Raw genomic sequence first — 23,758 nt, 5'->3', positions numbered from 1 at the left:
AAAATAGCTGCAGAGTTGCTGTCTGAATCACCAGATGAAAACAGAAGAAAAAGGAAACTAATGCAGCCATCACATATAAGAATTGTTCAGCTGCAATTTAATAAATATTTGCTTTTGGGTTTAGTACTGCTTTCATATATGACATGTCAGGAATGTATTCGTATGGATTTTTTAAAGTTACTGAAAGGTCCACTTTAATGTTTGTTACTATGATTATGAATCATCTTGTTATCAATATAGCTACAAATGGATACAGATAATAATACAAACCCAATTCCAAAAAAGTTGTCACACTGTTTAAAATTTACATAAAAACAGAATGCAGTGATTTGCATATCTCATAAACTCATATTTTATTCACAATAGAAAATAATCAAATTTTTAAATTGAGAAAATGTACAATTTTATAAAAAAATAAAGTAATTTTGAAATTGATGGCTGAAACACATCTCAAATAAATTGGGACAGAGCAACAAAAAGCTGGCAAATATAAGTGATACTAACAAGGAAGAGCTGGAAGAACATTTTGCAACTAATTAGGTTCATGACATCAGGTTGAAGCATCACCACTACGGGAGACTTTATAGAGGGGCAGTAAAGTCCACCACCCATGTGAAGGAAGCCTAAAAGCTGACCTCTGTTTCTACATTTTATGCTCAGCTGGAATTGTGATAGGTTTACTGTGTCACTAGCAAGGATGCATTGCTGTACTTGTACTGTATGTATACAAAAATATGTTTTAAGAGGATGATTAATACACACCATGTAAAACTGAAGACGGTACTGTTTCTTCACTAAACTCAACACAAACATGCAGAAACCTGTATGACAGAAAAACAAAAACATGCAAATTGCTTAGCAGCTTAGTGTGCTCATTGAGAGTAAACACATAGGATGTGGAACACTCAAATCAAACAAAGATTAAACGCTACTTGCAACTGAGAATGCCACTAGCACAAAAAACACAAGATAATAAATAACAGAAAAATATGTACATAGGCATATCAAAAGGTTATGAACAACATGGGAGACTGCACACAGTGGGATTGATTTACCAAAACTGGAGCGTGCAAAATCTGCAGCACAGAAATCAATTAGCGTCCAGGTTAAGCTAAGGGTTCGTTCACACTTGACTTTATTTCTAACTCTTGCCAAATGCCCCTATAGCGTTTGACAGGTGTTTGGGAAGCGTTTTTAACGCTCCTCAAATGCTCCATGCACGGTTTTGAGGCGGTTGATAGGCATTTGCCAAGCGTTAAAACCGCACCACAAACTCCTATAATGAAGTTAAATGGTATTAACGCTCCGCAACCGCCTCCCAACCTTGTTACAACCGCACCGCAAACTCCTGAGCAGCACCATAGACTTGAATAGAGGCTTCAACTCCTCCTGACTCAACCCAAGGCATCAGTTTTGCCACAATGCTTCCGTGTGAACAGCATTGTGTGCTGCCATGTGCAGAATTTTCATAGGTGTTTGGGAAGCGTTAAAAATGCTTCCCAAATGCCTGTCTGATGCCTGCTGCTAGTGTGAATGTAGCCTTAATTGGACAAGCTGAAGTTAGAAGCTGATTGGCTACCAGGCACAGCTGCACCAGATTTTGCATTCTCCACTTTTAGTAAATCAACCCCAGGGCATGTAAATGGGATTTGCAGCCTATATTCACTTCTTTCTCAGACTCCACTAAGTAGTAATACTGCTAGGGTTGGGGGGCAGCTACTGGTCCCTCCATTGATCAGAAGATCTGAATCATCAGGCAGACATGTGAAACTATCCTCTTCACGCTTCCTCTAGTGAGAACTGTAAAATTTAAAAATGTCCCTTTACTTTCTCTTCCTCTTACAGAAGGTGAAAGTGACTCTAGAAATGACTCCGCTGACAGCAGTAAAAACTGACAGAGGCTCCAACTCTTCACTAATTTATTTATAACTAAAATAAATGATTAAGACTTTAGTGGATTTTTATTGTCAAAGGATGAAAAAGGAGGGACCCCCCTAGGACTTGGGACTTTAAAGGCTTAAATAGTACCAAAAATATATAAAAAAAAAAGTAAAAATTTTTACTTGTCAAAAATTGTTATGACACACAGTACATCATACAGAGTCATACTACAGCTTCCAAATCAGAATATGAAATTACATGATAAGGATACCCAGTATGACTGTGTTTGACCAAAACCAAGTCAAACACAGTCATACTGGGTATCAGGGGTAGACTGACCATTTGGAAACTCGGGCACTGCCCGAGGGCCCGGGGTCAGTAGGGGGCCCCATGAGATGCCCCTGGTACCTTTTTTATAGGCTTTTTTGAGTTTGGGCAAGGACACAGGGGCCCCATGATCCCCTATTGCCCGGGGGCCCCATGAGTTGTCAGTCTGCCCCTGCTGGGTATCCTTATCATGTAATTTCAGATTCTGATTTCGATGCTGTAGTATGACTCTGTATGATGTATTGTATGTATATGTGTCATAATTTTTGACAAATAAAAATGTGTACTTTAACATTTTTGGTACTATTTAAGCCTTTAAAGTCCCAAGTCCTACAGGGTCCCTCCTTTTTCATCTAATTGTTGTTTTGGTGATGGTGGCTTACAATCAGGAATTTTCCCTCTTTTCCTTGTTTATTGTCAAAAGAAGACAACACAAAGGTTGTTTACCTATCTGAGGGCACTGGGCCACTACACTTGCCCAAAAAGCTTCTTTAAAGTACACAGGTTGTGTGTAGTATATCCAGTCCTTCTGCCCTGCTGCCACGCCACCTCCTCCCATTTGCCAGCAAATCCCAGCTCTTAAAACAGTATTAAACCCCCAAACCAAAAATGTAATATACAGTTGTGCTCAAAGATTTGCATACCCTTGGGAACTTGGTAATATACAGCATGTACCATTTTTAAAGAAATCCTGACCGAGCAAGCAAAACATTTCTTTTATTTCTTATGGGATACATATTCAAAAGGAAGGTCATAACAGAATGGCACCATCATAAAAAAAAACCATGACAACAAGTAAACAAATGAAATGATCCCTTTTTAAAACTTGGCATCCCCTAAGTTCTTAATACTATGTACAATATTACCTCCTTTAGCATCAACAACAGTGTGCAGTCTTTTGTAATAGTTGTCTATGAGGCTTCAAATTCTTGCAGGTGGTATAGCTGCCCATTCATCTTGGCAAAAGGCCTCCAGATCATGCAAAGCCTTTGGTTGTCTTGCATGAACCGCATATTTGAGATCTCCCCAGAGTGCCTTGACGATATTAGGGTCAGGAGATTGTAATGGTCACTCTAGAACCTTCACCTTTTTCTGCTGTAACCACTGGAGGGTCAGCTTGGCCTTGTGCTTGGGGTCATATTGTCAAATCCAAAAGCATGCCATATGCAGCCTTCATGCAGAAGAATGCTAATTGTCTGCTAGTATGTTCTGACAACATACTGCATTCATCTTGATATCAATTTGCACAAGATTCCCTGTGCCTTTAGTGCTCACCCCCCCCCCCCAAAAAAAAATTATTAGTGATCCATACCCATGCTTCACAGTGAGGAAGGTATTCTTATCGCTGTTGACCCCCTCTCCAATCATAGTGCTTATGGTTGTGACCATAAAGCTCTATTTTGGTCTCATCACTCCAGATTACATTGTGCCAGAAGCTGTGAGGCATGTCAACGTGTTGATGGCCATGTTGTAACCGGGCCTTTTTGTGGCATTGGCACAGTAAAGGCTTCTTTCTGCCATCTCGACCATGCAGCTAATTTTTGTCATATTGACATATTGTACTCCTTGAAACAACCACACCATATTTTTTCCAGAGCTGCCTGTATTTCTCCTGAGGTTACCTGTGAGTTTTTCTTGGTATCCCGAACAATTCTTCTGGCAGTTGTTCCCGCAATATTTACCTAACCTTGACTTGGTATCAAGAGATCCCTGAATTTTCCACTTCTTAATAAGTGATTGAACAGTACTGATTTGCATATTCAAGGCTTTGGATGTCTTTTTATATCCTTTTCCATCTTTATAAAGTTCTATTACCTTGTTATGCAGGTCTTTTGACAGTTCTTTTCTGATCCCCATGGCTTAGTATCTAGCCTACTATTTATACACTGACACTAACGGCAATTTAAAAAGTCACAGATGTAGGAAATTAACAATTAATTGCCATTTTAACCCGTGTGTGTCACCTTGTGTGTCTGTACCAAGACCAAAGATTCCAGGGTATGTAAACTTTTGAAAATGGCCATTTGGGTGATTTCTGTTACCATTATGGTTTAAAAGGGAGCCAAACAACTATGTGATAATAAATGGCTTCATATGATCACTATCCTTAAATAAAAGACAAGTTTTTTTGGCATGATCAGTCATATTTTCAATATCGATGCCAAAATTTCATGATTTCTGCCAGGGTATGCAAACTTTTGAGCAAAACTTTATTTCAGCTTAACGGTCCTTGGATGTGGTGGCTGTAGTAGTTATTGTTTTAAGCTCTTTCCCACTCTGTTTTCACTTGGTGATCTGGCCAGTAACATACCTCCTGTATTAGACAGACACCGCTCTGGATGAAGGAACACAAGAGGTACAGCAGATAGCAGCATAGTCAGTCTGGGGGGGGGGGAGGGGGAGAGTTAGATGTACTAGCAGATTTAGATACACTAACAAACTCCATGTTTTCTTTCCATTTGGGATAAAGGCTTTACATGAATAAATAATAGCTAGTCATTGTAAGCACTTTTGCCAGTGCTAAATGGGTTTGTCTCAACCCGCAAACTGCTACAACTGCAAGAGAGCTTGTTGTTTGAAAAACAGCAGACTTACTGGCCATAGATGCACTAGCAGATTTAAATGCGCTAACAAATTGAAGCTAAACTTCAGCTCACCCTTTATAACCGGTTACATCAAACATTTTTTTCCTTTTGGGATAAAATGTATGTTTTACATAAATAAAAGCTGATCATTGTAAGAACCCCAACCAGTATTGAATGGTTTGTCTCATCCCTGTAACAGATAAATTTAGCAAGAGGGTTTGTTGTTTTGCAAAACAGCAGACTTACTGGACAGATCACCAGGTGGAAAGAAAGAATAAAAAAAATAAAAAAAATGCAGCCATCACATCTAAGAACTGGTAAGCTGCAATATAATAAATGTTTTCTTTTGGGTTTAATACTACCTTAAAATGAAAGTAGGGAATGGCTGTGTAACCACAGCAGCTCTAGTAGCTGCTGCTGGCAACAAAAAACTGTCTGACAGTGTTTATTAACACTGTTCAGCCAGGAAATAGAGATACAAAGTATGATTGTTACTTTTGTATCTACTCAGTTTGATTCATCTGCAGATCAAAAAGGAGAGCTTAGCGCTTACACACAACCAGATAAGTACAGAATTTTTTTTCTATTTTAGTTGAGAAATGTTTTTATTTAACCCCCTAGTAACCCTATTTACCCTACTTAGCTATTCCTCCCCCTTCTCGCTTTAACTATTATTTTCATAATGATTTTTTTTATTTTCATTTCAAATTTTATTAATAATTACTATTTAAAACTTCTTTTCAATTCTATTTATGTTGCCTGTTATTTTTGTCACGTTAAAAAAAAAAAAAAGCACAAAATTTACAAAAAAAAACACCTTTATTTCATTTGTTCTAGAATCATAAATTTTAAATAGGACAAAATTATAGAAATAAATGTATACATTTTACCTCTAGCAATACTATTTTTTTATAACAGTGGTCTCAAAAGAAAAAAAGTGCATATCTTTTTGTTTTGTCTAAAAGAATGCAGAAAAAAATCATTTTTGCAAGACAGAAAAAAAAAGCAATATGTATTACCATGTTATCTTAAGTAATGACAGTAATTGACAAAAAAGCTAGTCCATAGCAGAAATGTAAAAAATGACTCTTCTCCATACGGGTGTACAGGTGTGATGGCTGAAGTAGTTAATACTAATACTACACATGCGACCACTATACATATACATTATGAAAATTCCCCAATAACTGATCCAGTTAGCACAAAACCTAGTTAAACACATTCTAACGTTTAGATGAAAATCAAAATTTTCACTCAGTTTAATTACATTTTCTGTACTCACTAACTGGATCAAGTGTTGTATATTTTTTTTTTTCATCATTTAGTGTATTGTCCTTACCAAATGCACCTTTCACTTGCTAGTTACAAAATTGATACGAGCAGCTCGCATTGACCAAGACCATAGCATAAAAATTAGATTCTATCAGGTTTAGTCCACTAACCAGACACAAGTGCAGGACTCTCAAAGGGTACATTTTGTCATTCACCAAAAGGGCAATATTGGACAAGAATGCGATTATATTTATATATCATGTATAGCGAATCTATATTTTGTGTTCAAAAGGCCAAAAACAAGCACTCTTTTTTAAAACTACTGGAATTAAAGTGATTGTAAAGGCTCGTTTTTTTATTTTTTAATAACACACGTGTTATACTTACCTGCTCTGTGTAATAGTTTTGCACAGGGTAGCCCTGATCCTCCTCTTCTGAGGTCCCCCGCTGGCGCTCCTGGCTCTGCCTCTTCTTGGTGTATCACTACAAGAAACCGCTTGCCGTCATGGCACACCTGCATGATCGATCCCGAGCAACCCCTGTGTGTCTATAAGTGCGTGGCTCGACCCCCCCCATCACAGGCTGTGATTGAAAGCAGTGGGAGCAAAAGGCTCATGCTGCTGTGCCTGAGCCAAAATGAGGAGGCAGAGAGCGCAGAGAGGCTCTGCTCTCCTGCACATTGCTGGATCGAGATCGGGCTCAGTTAGTATAAGGGGGAGCTGCATACAGAAGGGCTTTTTTGCCTTCATGCACAGAATGCATTAAGGTATTATCATTATTATACAGGATTTATATAGCGCCAACAGTTTGCTCAGCGCTTCCTTCTGTCTTTACAACCACTTTAAGAGCATTAAAGTTACACTCATTCCCTCAGACATATTAGCACAGGACAACACTTGCTATGGCTTGACCATCCATTTATATCTAAAACCACACACATGCAAAAGCAGAGATGTCAGAAGGTTTCCAAATGCTGCCCACACAAGCACTGATTTTGCATGACTTCTTAGCCTAGGTTCACACCTAATCATTTTCCGCAGTGTTTTGCAGAAACGCACTACAGTACATTTAACATGATTTCCTATGGGACACGTTCACATCGCCGTGCTTTCACCTGGCGCATTTTTTGGAAAGGGTCACGGAATTTTTTAAATGCAAAAAGCAGCATTTTTGGTTCTATAGACTTCAATGGAAATGCTGCAGAAAAAGTATGTAGTGCGTTTTTGCCGTGTTTTTGATGCGTTTTGCGTTTTAAATCTGCCTAGCAACAAGGAAAAAAAATACATGTCAAAAAAAGCATGTACAAAAATGCAAAACGCACAGCAAAATGTAATGTAGAAACGAATCAAATGCAAACTGCATAGGTGTGAACCTAGCCTTAGATACAGGTGTACCTCAGTTTACGAATTTAATTCACTCTGCGGGACTTTTGTATTGCGAAAAATTTGTAAACTGAAACGCGGTTTCCCATAGGAATGCATTGAAACCCAATTAATCCGTTCCGGAGGTCAGAAAAAAGTAAAAAAATTGTCTTTTATGTGTTCAAAAATCTCTTTATAAAGTGCACTTTAAAGGCATAAATACTGTACAGGGACATGATTAAAAAAAAAAATTGTAAATGCATTGAAAACCAATTAATCCATTCTGGAGGTCAGAAAAAAGTAAAAAAAAAAGTCTTATCTGTTCAAAACGCTTTATAAATTGCACTTTAAAGGCACAGTACTGTACAGGGACATGATTTAAAAACAATTTGTAAATGCATTGAAAACCAATTAATCCGTTCGTATTGTGAAAAAAATTTGTAAACCGAGGCATATTTTCAATGGATTTTCATTCGTAAACCAAAAATTATGTTAACCGAGGCGTTCGTAAACCGAGGTATGCCTGTATATTTAAATAGATATGCGTTCAATGCATTGGAAACACTTTCATTTGATTGTTGTTTTTATTCAACATTATGAACTAAATACTCCAGCCATGTACTGATTTACCAACAACTATACAGTAAACAGGCTTAGCCAACTAGATGTAAATGTAATTAATTGTTTGGTGTAACAACTAGCTGGACTTGTACAAGTTTGTACTGCTACATCGGCTTACTGATTATGTGGTCAATGTGATTGGCTGCCATAGTGATCCTGTGATCCGGGACCCATCCTACTTGGTGTAAATAGAGACTGGGAGCTGTCCGTGAAAGCATGGCGACAGTGCTGGAAGCTCTCCCAGCACAAAACAGAAACTGCAATGTTTGTGGCAGGGTCAGTCCGACCATTCGAGCACTCGGGCAATGCCCGAGGGCCCGGGGTCAGTAGGGGACCCCATGAGCTGCCCCTGGTACCATTCATTGGCTTTTTCATAGGCTTTTTTGGGTGTGGGTGAAGACACAGGGGCCCCATGATCCCCTATTACCCGGGGGTTGTCAGTCCGCCCCTGGTTTGTGGTAAGCTTAAAATGACTCTGCCCCTTTAGGGCTCATTCACACTATGCCCCTTAAGCTGCACTGATCAGCAAACAATGCAGGCTCAATGCCCGTGCACACAGAAAACAATTCTTTTCTGTGTGGCCTCTTCACACTATAATGCTGTGCTGAGATATATTGTGTAAAAATGAGGCACGTCTACAATTTTTCAGCACAATGCATCTCATCATATGACACTGCATCACAGTGCATTTCAACGTGCTGTGGTGCATAGAGTTAAGTGTCATTTTGTAACACTTCAATAAAGTTAAATGTAAAAAAAAAAAAAAAAGGGGAATAAACCCATTACCACCTCTACACAATGCACTCAACGCTTGCAGTTTAGTGTGTGGGCTGTTGTGAATAAACCCTTACACCCAAATGTTTGACTGCTCTCATAGGTAAAGCTCTGCTGCCTTCTGGCTGTGTCAGAGCTAGCCCACCCTTCCTCCTGTGGGGTGGGGATCTTTAACATAGGAAAGCGGTGCTTTGTCCAATCAGAACAGCCCAGACATAGTGGGAGCAATGAAATCTGCTTTTGGTTGAGATGTGTGCACTTTATACTTGCTAATAACATTTTTTTTTTTTTTTTTTTTAAAGGGACAGAGCTTTTTGTTATTAATTGTGAATTTTAATTAAGCATATATTCAGTAAATGCTTCCCAGTAACCCCAAGTTACATTTGCAGGAAAAGTTTTCTCTTAGCTTGTATTCTGTGCTGTCTCTGAATTATTATTATTATTATACAGTATTTATATAGCGCTAAAAGGTTTGCTCAGCGCTATACATTATAGTGGGGGACAGAACATGAGACAATACAGTAACAAAACAAAACACGAGGGGGTCAAGGGCCCTGCTCTTTCGAGTTTACAATCTAGGAGGGAGGGGATAGTGGTACAGGAGGAAGTGGCTGTGGGGGATGGAGTGGTAGGAGGAGTGGAGAAGATCGGCTGTTAGGTGAGGGCGGGGTAGGCTTCCCTTAAGAGATGGGTTTTCAGGGTGCACCTAAAGGTGAGGAGGGTAGGTGACAGTCTGATGGATTGGGGTAGTGAGTTCCAGAGGATGGGGGAAGTCCTGGAGAAGTTCTGCAGTCGGGCGTGGGAGGTGGAGACCAGGGAGCTAGAAAGTAGGAGGTCTTGTGAGGAGCGAAGATTACGGGTAGGGTGGTATTTGGGTATCAGGTCGGTGAGGTAGTTTGGGGCAGCGTTATGAATGGCTTTGTATGTCTGTGTTATTAGTTTGAATTTAATGCGTTGGGCAATCGGGAGCCAGTGGAGGGAATGACAGAGGGGGGTGGTAGAAGAGGAGCGGTTGGTAAGGTGGATGAGTCTGGCCGCTGAGTTCAGGATAGACTGAAGCGAGGATAGTCTGTGATGAGGTAGGCCGGTGAGAAGGGAGTTGCAGTAGTCCACGTGAGATAATAAGGGAGTGAACAAGCTGTTTAGTAGTGTCTGGGGTTAGGATCGTACGTATTTTGGAGATGTTGTGGAGGTGGAGCCTACATGAGTTTGCCAACGATTGGACATGGGGTTGGAAGGACAGGTTTGAGTCTAGAGTGACACCTAGGACTTTGGCTTGAGGGGTGGGACTGATGGTGGCGTTGTTGGTCGTGATGGAAGGGGGGGCACGGGCTGGGGGGGAAATCAGAAGCTCGGTTTTGGAAAGGTTCAATTTGAGGAAATGGAGCGCCATCCAGTCTGATTTGTCGTTCAGTAGGTGGGTGATACGGGTGGAGACTGAAGGGGTGAGGCGAGGGGTGAAGAGGTAAATTTGCGTGTCATCGGCGTAGAGGTGATAGTTGAAGCCGTGGGAGTGTATCAGTTTGCCGAGGGAGGAGGTGTAGATGGAGAAGAGAAGGAGCCCGAGGACAGAGCCTTGGGGGACCCCAACAGAGAGGGGGAGGTGGTAGCATTATAGGTAACGCTGAAGGAGCGTTGGGATAGATAAGAGGAGAGCCAGGAGAGAGAGGAGTCTCTGATGCCGAAGGAGTGTAGTTTTTTTGAGGAGGGGGTGGTCAACTGTGTCGAAGGCTGCGGAAGGGTCGAGGAGTAAGAGGACTGAGTAGTGGCCATTAGCTTTGGTGGTCAGCAGGTCATTAGTGATTTTGAGTAGGGCGGTTTCGGTGGAGTGTAGGGGACGGAAGCTAGACTGTAGTGGATCGAGGAGGTTGTTGTCCGTGAGGTGGGCGCTTAGGCGATTGTAGACTAAGCGCTCAAAGAGCTTGGAAGTAAATGGCAGCAGGGAGATGGGTCTAAGGTTGTTCAGGTTGGTGGGGTCCAGGGAGGGTTTTTTGAGTATGGGGGTGATGTGCGCGTGCTTTAGGGGAATGCGCCAGTAGAGAGGGAGAGATTGAAGATGTGGGTGAGGGAGCGTAGGATGGAGGAGGAGGGTGACCGGAGGAGTTGTGTGGGGACAGGGTCAAGGGGGCAAGTGGTGAGGCGGGCTTCTGAGAAGACCTTAGTGACCTCCTCAGTAGCAAGGCTGAAAAACGGAGTGTTGGGGAGGTTGTAGTGTGCGGGATGTTAGGTGTGATGGGGGGTAGGGCAGTTGCGAGGTCAGAGGAGGGGAGAATTGATGGGGTTATAGTGGGAGCGAGGCTAGGTGGGGAGGTAGGTTGAGCATTGGCGATGTCCTTACGGATTGCGTCGATCTTATTTTGGAAGTGATTGGGAATCTCGTGGGCGGTGAGTGAGGTACTGGGTGGGGGTGGGGGGGAGAGAGTAGGGAGTTGAAAGTGGAGAAGAGCCGGACAGGTGGAGAGGGTGTTGATGAGGGTTACGAAGTAAGCTTGTTTGGTGGCGTGGAGGGAGGAGGAGTAGGTGAGGAAGGCGGATTTGTAGAGGGAGAACGCTCGAGGGAATTTGGTTTTGTGCCATAATCGTTCCAGCGCGTGACTGCGTCGTTTAAGATTTTTAGTGTGGTCGTTCTGCCAGGGTTGAAGCGGTTGGGGTCTAATGCTATGTGTGGTTAGGGGTGCTAAGAGTCTAAGGCAGCTGATAGTGAGTCGTTATACGCAATAGTGGCCAGGTCAGGGCATGACAGTGGAAGGATACTGTCGTACAGACGGTCAGCTGCAGAGTGGAGGGGGGCCGGGTTCAGGTTGCGGAGGTTACGACTGGTGATGGTTTGAAATTTGGGGGGGGAGGTGTTTGAGGACAGGGAGATGGAGAACGTAATGAGGTTGTGGTCAGAGAGAGGGAAAGGGGTGTTTGTGAGGTTGTGGAGGGTGCAGAGATGGGAGAAAACGAGGTCCAGGGTGTTCCCGTCGGTGTAGGTGGAGGACTGTGTACACTGTGTGAGTGCAAAAGAAGAGGTTAAGTGGAGGAGTTGGGATGTAGCCGGGTTGTTGACATTGATAGGGATATTGAAGTCTCCAAGGATGATGGTGGGTAGCTCAGAAGAGAGGAAGAAGGGTAGCCAGGCAGAAAAGTCGTCAAGGAAGCGGAATACGGGTCCAGGAGGCCAATAGATAACTGCAACTCTCAGAGGGGTGGGGGAGAAGAGTCGGATGCAGTGGGCCTCGAAGGAGGAGAAAGATAGAGAGGGGGGGTTTGGGAGGACCTGGAAGGTGGTCAGCGGTGACAAGAGCATGCCAACCCCACCACCTCTACGACCGCTGGGTAAATGGGACCAGACAAGACCACCATAGGAGAGTGCCGCAGGGGAGGTGGAGTCAGTGGTTTGGATCCAGGTTTCGGTGACCGCTAGAAGGTTGAGGGAGTGGGAGATAAAGAGGTCATGGATGGCGGTGAGCTTGTTGCAAACCGATCGGGCGTTCAGGAGTGCAACTAAGAGTGGAGGGGTGGATGCGGGGAGGAGGGGGACAGGCATAAGGTTGAGGGGGTTGCGGCAGTTCGTGGGAGTAGGAGGGTGCCTAGTGGGTGAGTGAGGTGGTGAGGGACCAGGGTTAGGAGAAGAAGGGTGAGGAAAGTGAGATGGGAGCAGAATGTACATAAGCGCACATGCCTTCCAGTCCTGGTGTTTGGGTCAGCAGGAGAATGAAGTATCAGCAGGAGGTAATGAGAGCAGTAGTAGGGAGATGGTAGCAGTGAGGGGGAGATGTATAAGTTTTGGGGTGGAGCAGAGGGGTAAAGAAATGAGATTTTGGGAACGCAAGAAAGTAATAAGAAAAGGAGGAGTATAGGGGACATATGAAAAGGGCACACAAAGTGGGACTCAGATTTGTAAGAGATGTTTCCCAGGGTGTTTGCTTGCAGTCTGTCCAGCATGCAGTAGAGTTTCTTGCTGTTGTTGTATCTTCCTGCTGCTTGAGCTCTCCTGCTTGAGTTCAACTGCTGTGTTTAACTGCTTCTTCTCAGAACTCCATCAACGCAAAACTCACGCAATGCAGCACCCCCATCAGTAACTGTGCCCCCCCATGAGTGATCTCCCCCCATAAGCTGGTCTAAATTTATAGGGAGATGCTCAAATGAGCATTCAACTCTGCCCCAATTAGAAGCTGATAAGGATCACATGAATAGTGGGGGATGTTTCTCAGGAAACAGACTACAGTCATAAAAACGGGTGCAGCTAGAGGTGAGAACTGGTCAACAGATACACAAATATAAATACACTATTTGTTCTGAATTTAACAGGAGTCAATGCATTTTCCTAGTTAAGAGTGGAGATAGGAGATAGGTGCATTACTAAGAGAAAAGCAGCAGGAGTCAAAGCGTTTTCCTAGTCATTGAATGCTATTATGCAGCTACCTGTAGAGTTCGACAAGCCTTACAGACAACAAACATTGAATTTAATGTGCACAGTAGACCCAATGGCAAAGGAACACAAACGCACAGAAAAGTGCACACTTCTTTCCTGCGTGGTCAAGGAGACATTATCCCTTTGTTGCCATCATACAGACATATATTAATCATGAGTGTGTCTAATTTCTCTGCAGCAGCTCAGCTATATTGGGTTCTTGACTTAAAGGAGACGCAAAGCCAAAGCTCTTTTGTCCATACTTCTCCTATGGGTCAGAGGAGTGCACATATTTCTACACTCCTGTGACCCAGATTCAGCTGAAAATAGGTCAGCCTGCTGTTGGCTCATGTAACAGAGCCAGTTCAAACTCTACAGGGATCCTGACAATAATGTCGGGATCTGCTCAGATTCCTGATTGGCAGCTGGCTCAGCCTCTCAGCGAACTAATGAGAGCCTGAGCCAGCCACTCCCACCCCCACCACAGCCCAGAGCTCAAGTGAGTGCTGGAGGGGCAGAGCACAAAGCCAGTGACTGACAGTCACCGCTCAGTACTCAAAGGGAACCTGAGAACCAAGCGTTCAGCAATTTTTGATTGCTCAGTTCTTGGTGTAGGGACAGCTCAAATAGATGCTGCAGCCATCTAGGCGAGTAAGAAGGTTTTTTGTTTTCTTTTTTAATCCCGAACTTCTCTTTTAAATGTTCCAAATGAGGAGGTATAAGATATACAGGGGGAGGTTTTGGTTATTAAAATTAAATAGTACAGAAGGATACTAATCAACAAATGTGTGTTCCAGTTCCATATACAGAAGTATTGAAGCATATCTAAACCATAACAATGAACTTCTCTGGTTTGGTCCCTTTTGTTCTGTTAAATATACCATCAGAAATGTTTTGTTACCTGTATTTGAGAAATTCAAAAAAGACCTGTTTTTACCAGAAATCTTGTGAGCTGGCATCTTCCTGTCCTCGCTGCCTGTACTGACTATTATCAGTTGTTCTTAGCTAGCTCTGAGAACTACAGAGCTACACCCTTTACATTATAAAGAATAGGAGAAAGGCTTCTGTTGTCCTATATTATTTCTGTTGTCCTCAGACATATTTTGTACATGTTTTCATCATAGGACTGGTAGTGTGTTCCTGGTAGAATAACTAGTGAAAATAAAGGAAAGCAATCCTAAAAAAAAAAATGGAATTTAGCCACCACATCTGAAGACTGCTAAGCTGCGATATATTACATGTTTGTTTTTGAGCTTAGATACACTTTAGTGTAACAAGTAAAACATGCAAACAAAACAATTGTTTAGTTTGTGCCAGTTACGTGGGACAAAAAAGGTTAGAACAGTAACGATATTTACTTTTATAATGCAGCAATGAGAAACTGCTCTGAGGACATACTTGAGCCATACCCACCCCAAAAAAAGTTAGCAAAAAACGACTGCAATACAAACACTTACTGAGAACAATGCACTTCATACTGTCCAAATTGCAATTGTGTGCACATTAACTGCTGTGAATGAACAATGTGAAAATGAAAAATGCTGCTAGAATATATAGGGAACTATTTTCAATCAGTCATTTAAGCAAAGATGTCTGGATAATCATATCAGCTTCACACAATTTTCCTATGTTCTGATGGTTTCTTTTTTCTTTTTGCGGGGTGGGGGGGTTAACAGTGTGCAAGAAAAACAGGGTCTGCATGGAGGATGTCTGTACTTAAAAACAAAACTAATAAGTCCTATCATTAACCCCTTTATGACTGCCCAACACATCAGCAAAAGGGTGGGCTTTAACAGCCACACGCCGCACATATGTGTCTCTGGGTGATCAAAGTTTATATGCTGAGATCACGCTCACTGTGTGCCCCCAGCACATAGACTGAGCCGTCAAAGACAGCTCTCGGTCTGGACTAAAGAACGGTAGCTGCCAGGAACGACTTCCAGTCATGTGATCACTGTGACAGTGTTGACGTGATCTCCGATCCTTCCTACCCCTCTAATGTTCAGACCTGTTTTATGGGACACAGGGATGGGCAGAAAAAGGTTAAGCGGGCCTGCTGAAGTACATGATAATACTGAGCAATGATAAATCTTCCTATAACTAAGGTATCATGCTGTTAATGTTCAAGTAGAGTTGTCACAAACCTAAGAATTTTTTAAATGAAGCATACCATACAAACATGCATAAGCATATTTACCTTTAGTAATAAACACACACAAGAACAATTAATAGATCTCGAGACAGGCAGTGGAATTTAAATACATATAACCAAAACACCTGCACTCTATTTACCTGCCTAATACATAATAGCTGCTGTAATATACACAATATGTGCAGTAATATATAAACCACAATATACAGCGCTTACATAAATTAAAAGTGCAAAGTAAATAAAATGCAAAACAACAAATGTCCACACGTGATTCCTTTAAATGAAATACAAAACAACAAATATCCACATGTGATTCCTATTACTATAACAAAATAGCATTTATGAGAAACTTAACATATATTCTACAAATTAGTCCATCATCCATAAAGTGCAACAGTTCTTCCACAACAGAGTGAAATGATGTAAAACTTCTGTAAAATAAAGTGCTTCATGCAAAATCCACCACTTCCTGGCCCTTGTGTTCCACTCCACCTGCATGTACCACCACCACAGAGAACTCCCCAGACATCCATGACCTTCTCAATTAAGAGTTGGTCTGTATGCGCTTGCTTGTTTGTATGTATGGATTCCCCCATTCCAGTAAGTCAATCCACCATGCTCCTCATTATTGGCTTTGCCAAAGGTCTGGTGACCCAGAAGTGGTGAGACATGCATGTAGTGTGGAGCGTTGTGAAGCAGAGGGAGCCGGGCAATACATTGAGTGTTTAAACCCAAGTGCAGGGCCTAATGGACTATGAAATGTGACCAGATTTACCAATGGTTTTATATATGTTGATGTTAATTTGAATAAAGGGTATTTTACACTATTGGAGTCTCCTTCTCCGCTTTTAACACATGATACCTTTGGCGAAGTTAATAATGAGGAGCATGGTGGATTGACTTACTGGAGTGGGGGAATCCATACATACAAACAAGCACATATAGACCAACTCTTAATTGAGAAGGTCATGGCTGTCTGGTGAGTTCTCTGTGATGATGGTGGTGGTACATGCAGGTGGAGAGGAACACAAGAATCAGAAATTGGTGAATTTAGCATGAAGCACTTTATTTTACAGTTTTACATTATTTCACTCTGTTGTGGAAGAACTGTTGCACTTGATGATGGACTAATTTGTAGAATATATATGAAGTTTCTCATAAATGCTATTTTGTTATAGTAATAGGCATCACATGTGGATATTTGTTGGTTTGCATTTTATTTACAGGAATCACATGTGGAAGTTAAATACAGATTTACAGTTTTCCTGTAAAAGTCAAGCTTGGTTCCACAATTTCATGCATCTCATGCAAAATAAATGGTGGAGAGGTGAATGTGTATTTCTCAAGTGGTGTTTATAAACAGAGCTTCCGAAAACACATTCAGGCAGGCTCTGCGTCCATGAATTACTGTAATCTGAACTGTTATTGGTCAGCTCAGATTACAGTCATGATGTACAGAGTCAGTCACATTGGCTCTGTACCAATCACAGCCTTCACAAGTGTAAATTCGTAGTACTTACTAACATTCAGCCCACTCACCATGGAGAAAGCTCCTGTTCCTCAATTGTGAATGAGATGAATGTTTGTAAACACAGTGAGAAGGCAGATCAAAGGTGAAGGTGGTGGGGTCTTAAAGTGCCACTGACCACCAACAGTGCCATCAAAGTGCAAAAGAATTAGCTGTATTAACACACAACACATGTTTCCGCCTGTAAATACGCATGTACTAATACAGAACAATTCTGTGAATGAACTCCAAAAGAGTCAGTCTGCATAGCTTCCTTTCCTCCTAATAGGAAAGCCCCACATTATAGTCATGCTTGTTGGCAGCCTCTCTAGACATCTATTTAGGACAATTAACATTCTTATTATGCTAGGGTGAGAGGCATGGGTCTCAAACTTACCTATAACATACAGTGCAAATGATATGAAACGGTGATATCGAATGAGGAACTGAAGGGCCTCTTCTCTCTGAACAGATGTAGCAAAATAGTCTGCCAATGTCTCTCCATAGAAAAAATAATTAACACACAGGAGAAAGTACCTGTAAGTGAAGCAAAACAGCTTACAATGAATTATTCATACTTGCATATAAATAAAATTTGCCACACACATAAAAATGGCAATTAGAGTTAAACAATAAAAACAGAAACAAAAGCATTTCAGCAGCCTCTAACATTTTTTTTTTTTTAAAACAAGCCACCCTGCAATTAATATTCAGTAATACTTACTAGTCCTTAGTGCAATGACTCCTTTGTGCAGGAGACGCAGGCACCCATGTGTTTTGGATTCCTAAGTGCCCTGCTTTGATCTACAGGCTGTCAAGTCACTACTGGATGCCAGGTGCCAAGTGAGAATTGATGTGGCAATGGTTACCGTGACCTGGAGAAGGTTTCTCTTCGTTTTATGCCCTGATCCAAGCTATTGTTTGTAAGTGCACCTTTTATTATTTCACTTATTAAATTAAGTTTTATCAGCATTATCCAGTGCATAGTTTTCATTTGTTTTACACGTCACTGTTCATTCACACGGACCTCATTCACACAGGCGTACTATACCGTATGCCTGTGCAGGTCCGTGCTTACCTGCATGGGGAAGCACAGGTGTTTCGTCATACTTGTGTAGGCAGTGCCATTGATGTCTATTGGGACACAGTGGCTGCATGGACACAACCGCTGTGTCTCATTATGACATCTGTGTGGGTGCTGGTGTATGTCCTATACGCAGACCTTTTGCCAGGTAAGAAAGCTCCTATATGTTTAGCTGTATGCCTGGAGTTCAGTTTAACTGCTTTCCGTCCGCCCTATAGCAGATATACTGATACAGGGTGGCAGGGGGGTGCAAAATCATGTATATATATATATATATATATATATATATATATATATATATATATATATATATATATATATATATATATATATATATATACACATACACACACACACGTGATCGTGCATTTCCGGGTAGTGGGCGCACTAAAGGTGTGCGCACACCCTACCCGCGCCGCAATTCGCGGCCAGCAATCACCGGTTCCTGGTTGGTGATTACTCGCCAGCGCCCGGTGATTGCCGAAAATCCTTGACAGGGAGTAGAACTGTATGTAAACAATACAGCTGTCCTCCCTGTCAGCTCGTGCACACTGCTTTAGATGGCACAGCACAGCCATCCAAAGCAGTGTGATTACAGTGAAGCACAGACACACAGCCCAAAGTAAACCAGCACACAGTTAACCTTTTGATCGCCCCTCATGTTAACCCCTTCCTGCCCAGTTCCAGTAGTATAGTGTCAGTGCTTTTTTTTTTTTTTTATCACTAATCACTGTATTGGTGTCACTGGGGATGTCAGTGACACCAAGTCAGTTCCCCCCAGTGTCAGAATGCCCGCTGCAATACCGCTATAAGTCGCTGATCGCCACCATTACTAGTAAAAATAAAAAAATTCCATACTATCTATACTACCATTTGTAAACACTATAACTTTCATATACACCAATTAATTTACACGTATTGGGATTTTTTTTAGCAAAGACATGTAGCAGAATACATTTTGGCCTAAATCTATGACGAAATGTGATTTTTAAAATTTTTTTTTACTAAACATATTTAATAGCAAAAAGTCAAAAATATTGTTTTTATTTCTCAAAATTGTCAGTCTTTTTTTTTTCTTATAGTGCAAAAAAATAAAAAAAAACACACAGGCGATCAAATACCACCAAAAGAAAGCTCAATTCGTAGGGAAAAAAAGAACGTACACTTCATTTGGGTGCAGCGTTGTATGACCGCGCAATTGTCAGTTACCGTAACGCAAAAAATGGCCTGGTCACGAAGAGGGGGTAAATCATCAGCAGGGCAAGTGGTTAAATATTTTCCCAGTGAGGTCTGTCACCTGGAGCAAGCAGAAATTCTATTCTCCATTATGTAAAAAGATGATTACAATAACATTAAGCAAGATATCTTCTTAAAGATCAAATATACTAACAGGTAATTAAATAATAAAAGCCACACATCACGGTTTTATCACAGTAAAGTTTTAGCTGTTTATACTTCGTGATTTTTACCAATGTGTGTTTTAAAACAATATATTAATTTTCCAGTTTTTCATTAAGAAGTGTTTAGAAATATGAGATACTGATGAGTTCCATGCTGTGTTGGTAACTCTTGGAATACGGCTTGAACCCAGCCTGAATCCAATTAATTCCCTTTTTCTGCCTCCTAGTAAATGAAGGCAGTGCCAAGTCTCACCCAAACAGGAGAAGAAAAACAGGATTTTCATGTAACTGTTTAAAGTTTGTGTCTAAATCATACTGTGCTATGGCCTATTTTCATCCTGAAATGAAATAAGAGAGCTGGATGGCTTAAAACACAAAACCATGTTAGGAGGCCCATTTGCTGTAGAATAAAAGGTTCTGCAGTTTACAAATGAAGGCCATACACAAAATAGATAGATGTTGTTATTTTTTTTTTTACAGAACCACCTCTGTTTTTTTAGTATAATTATGTGGCGTGGCCATTGTTAACATGTACGTAAGAATTGTAGATATGATACATGGTAGAGTATACATCTGACTACTTACCAGCTCAGAGTTCTGAACCATGGCAACTCATAGGAGCGATACACTTTGTGACCTATTGAAATTATTTCATGGAAACATTTCACCTGTATAGCAGATACCTGCAACACAGAGAAGTGAAATAAAAAACACTTTTTACAAAATTAAACTTCTGGGACTAGAGTAAGCTGACAACTATGAGAACCTGCAATTTAGACTGACCTATGGCACTAATGTGAAAATAATGTGAGAAATGTGTCTTAAAAACATCAAATTTATTTTGTGTAATAGCTGTGTTGGTTATGGACAATGTTAGAAACAGTCAAGAAAACCCCAGTCTGACCGAATATATTTCAGGTACTTATATAGCGCCGTCAATAAATGAAAAACACTAAAACAAAAAAGTCTAATGCCATTTTCACTTTAAATGCAGAGACTCCTTCCTTTAATTGCTCTAACCTGCAAATTGCTGGGTTGTGAGTGGTTTTGAAATCAAGCAAGTACCACCTATCCTATAGTCCTATAGTGCAAACACTTGGTGACTAGTCAACAGAAATGATTGGCAAGCCCACCTACCTCTCAGGCTTTTTAAACAGGTTGTGATTAGAGAACAAAACAATGGGGTGCTTTACAAAAGGGAAATAGACTGAACACTATGCAGTTGACGAATACAAGTGCAATTGCATTCTGCAAGGGCTTAGTCAATGAGCAAAAGCTTTGCTTACTTACATCATTCAAATGTGATTGGGTAGTATTTTATTAAAGTGAATTTTCACAACATTTTCAAAGCTCTGGTGCAAATGCCCTTGCCCAAAGTGCACAGTCTGATTGACTTTAGTTAATCAACCCCACTGTGTTGTGCTGCACAGACCAGGACAGTGAGTGAGCATAGCTCAAGGAGCAGAGGTACGTTCTGTTATGGCCCTTAAGTAATTTCCATGGCTTACATAGTTTTTCATAGACATTAATGGTTTTAGGTACCATTAACCGCTTACCACCCCTCCACAGTACATCTACTGCGGGCGGCAGCTGCAGGCTAGGTGACGTACCTGAACATCATGACCTGTTTTCTGGGTTTTGAGCGCATGTGTGCGCACTCCCTGCTAACCTGTGCTATGACTGGACACAGCACGTGTTTGTCAGCAGATTTCAGCCAATGATTTTGGCTATACACCTGCTGATCGGCTGTGGCCAATCACAGCACAAAGTTCTGTGTTTCTTCTCCCTAAAATTAACTTTGAGTTCAGGGAGAAAAAACAGCCATATCTGTGAGTAAAAGCAAAACGCACTAAAATTGTGATCCACAAAGTTAACCCCTTGATCCCCCCTTGACGTTAACCCCCTTCCCAGACAGTGTCATTAGTACAGTGCACAGTATTATCACTGATCACTGTACTAGTGTCACTAATGATTTTCCTAGCCACTTGTTTACATTACCTGTTGGCTTAAATAGGGAACTGTATGGGAGACCGCTGAGACATTGCGAAGGCAAGGGTTCTTGTTGGCTCTAGTAGGGCTCTGCTTTTCCATACTGTGAATTTGGGTCTGTGACTCACTTATAAATTCCTGTACACCATTCTGATTATGAACTTCTGCTGTGGATCAGTTCTACCTTAACAATGTCCGCCATGATCTTCAATTTGGTATTTTGCTTTCTCTGCCTGTCAAATGCCACCAATTAGGCAACATTGAGGGTCATTACAAAACTTTCATATAGTGATAATGGCACTTGTCAAAAGGAGGAATGATCATGTCTATCAAGGTACATATCACTCACCCCATGTGCTTGACACACTTCACCCTGTTATCTAGTATGGCTGTCCCTAAACATTAGGATTCAAAATCGGACTGAATCCTGTCACCTACACTCAATAATGCAAGTCACATACCCAAAAAATGTCCTTATAGGGTCTTAAATTGGTAGTAAATCCCAATGTGATTTTCCTCAGTTTAAATCTCCCAGAAACAATCTACATTGTGCTGTTTTTATATTCTGCCTAACCTTTGCTGTTCTCCAGAAATCAATGAAGTCACTGACACATGTGCATATTTGCGGCGATAAATGGCATGATCTGTGTGCGGTCTGTCCTTCCAAAAGATGCAGTGCCTGCTTTATTCACTCTCTTGCAGTTTTGCAATGCAACACCGCAGAGTTCAGCCCCATTTACAATTTCCTGAAACACACAATGGGACTTGCAGTGCACATGCGCAAGATTTTGGGTCATTGCTGATAGGAATGGAGGAAGTAAAATACACTACAGATGTAGAAGACAGCAACTAACATGGCTCTGGCTTCGGACTGGAAACAAGGAAAACAAAATGTGCTGCAAAAAATTCAAGACAAAACTGAGGATGATAAATAATGAGGCAGAATAATTTTTGCATGTTCTCCCTGTGCTTGTGTGGGTTTCTTCGGGGTACTCCAGTTTCCTTCCACACTCCAAAGACATGTTGGGAGGTTAACTGGCTCCGGTCTAAATTGGCCCTAGTATATGTATATATGAATGTGAGTTAGGGACCTTAGATTGTATGCCTCTTGAGAGTTAGGGACTGATGTGAATGTACAATATATATATATATATATATATATATATATATATACACATACACATATAAATACGGACGGCGCCATACAAGTACCTGCAATAAATAAGTAGATAAATAAATAAATGGAAAATGCTTTTGTGTACTGGCTATTTTCAAGATTTATATGGCTGAGTTTATTACCACTTTAACAAGGGTTTCAAGTTTTCCAGGGACACACTGCATCTTTGGAGGGTATTTTCTGGAGTCACTGGCCATCCAACAATAAAGAGAAAGCCAAATGCTTCCTAAAGGACCTTCAGATTATTCTGTTATATGTTAAGAACTGTGACAACATGGAACACTGTCTGTCTATCTCAACAGTTTTTCTCTGGAAACCTTACCCTCCTCCTTGATAAAAGAATTTCAACAATGCTGTACCCAAAACCCTGCATGATGGATTCTATTGTGAGACGCTATAGGGAGTCAGGTAAAGAGCCAGCAAACTCCAACATTACCAGCATCAGTTTTAAAAGATTGTTCAACACCCTGGAACAGTTCTAAACAAAGGGTTATGTTGGTCTATTAGGGCCCAAAGTATTTTGTCCTCTGTATCTGGACCTTTCAGTTCTGACCTTCATATTCCTACTCCTCATTTTTTCACGTTGTTCTCCAGTGACATTTTTGTATCAGAATATAGTGTTTTATATATAGAAAATGCCACAGCATATAGAATATCTTCAGATATTTATTACAGTTGCTATAATTAGAATTACCTTACAAATGGTTTACTGTCAAAGAAAATAACCTGCAAGGCTTGAATAGAGATAACCTTTCTTTTTTCAAATACAATAACAATATAAATAGCTGAAATGACTATGTTGCAGGTCTGGTGTGTAGTATAACACATAGGCCTATGTCCTAGATCAGCCTATGATAGTGCCTATAGGAACAACAGTATGTTTCCCAGTCTATGGAAACACTGCAGTCTTTCATAATAGCAATTAGCTTCAAACAACAATTATTGTAAAAAAAACAAACATTTCCTGTGATCAAACACAATAAAAGATATAAAGAATTCCTTTAGAATGCAAGTGTATTAAATAACACACAGACTGAGTGTCTATAGATCACAATAGGACTTTACCTTCAGTAATAGATAACCCATTGAATCAAAATGATGCAATCGAAAGAACAAGATTGCCTCACACAACCTCAGTTATTGTTCTATGTTCAGTTTGCTACTTTTCGCTTATCAGTGTTTTTTTTATTACAGCTTGAATTACTTACAAATAGGAGTAGCTATACCAG

At 41.0% G+C, this 23,758-nt stretch overlaps 1 protein-coding gene across 1 annotated transcript in view; it reads right to left on the bottom strand.

Annotated features, from left to right (window-relative positions):
* Positions 1 to 23,758, bottom strand: part of CDS1 (CDP-diacylglycerol synthase 1) — a 102,480-nt gene that overhangs the window by 36,357 nt on the left and 42,365 nt on the right. Inside the window, exons 4-6 of the mRNA XM_089670534.1 lie at positions 19,949 to 20,046; positions 17,277 to 17,416; positions 763 to 821 (exon numbers count right to left, since the gene is read on the bottom strand). Coding sequence (XP_089526660.1) covers positions 763 to 821; positions 17,277 to 17,416; positions 19,949 to 20,046 — 297 coding nt within the window. The remainder of the gene's footprint in view (positions 1 to 762; positions 822 to 17,276; positions 17,417 to 19,948; positions 20,047 to 23,758) is intronic.

This window comes from Staurois parvus, unplaced genomic scaffold (assembly GCF_062004578.1).
Source record: "Staurois parvus isolate SC_StPar_1 unplaced genomic scaffold, SC_StPar_1.0 ptg000091l, whole genome shotgun sequence".
In the NCBI taxonomy this organism is placed as follows: domain Eukaryota; kingdom Metazoa; phylum Chordata; class Amphibia; order Anura; family Ranidae; genus Staurois; species Staurois parvus.
Note: the sequence above shows the minus strand (reverse complement) of the source record. Positions and strands in the feature narration are given on the sequence as shown.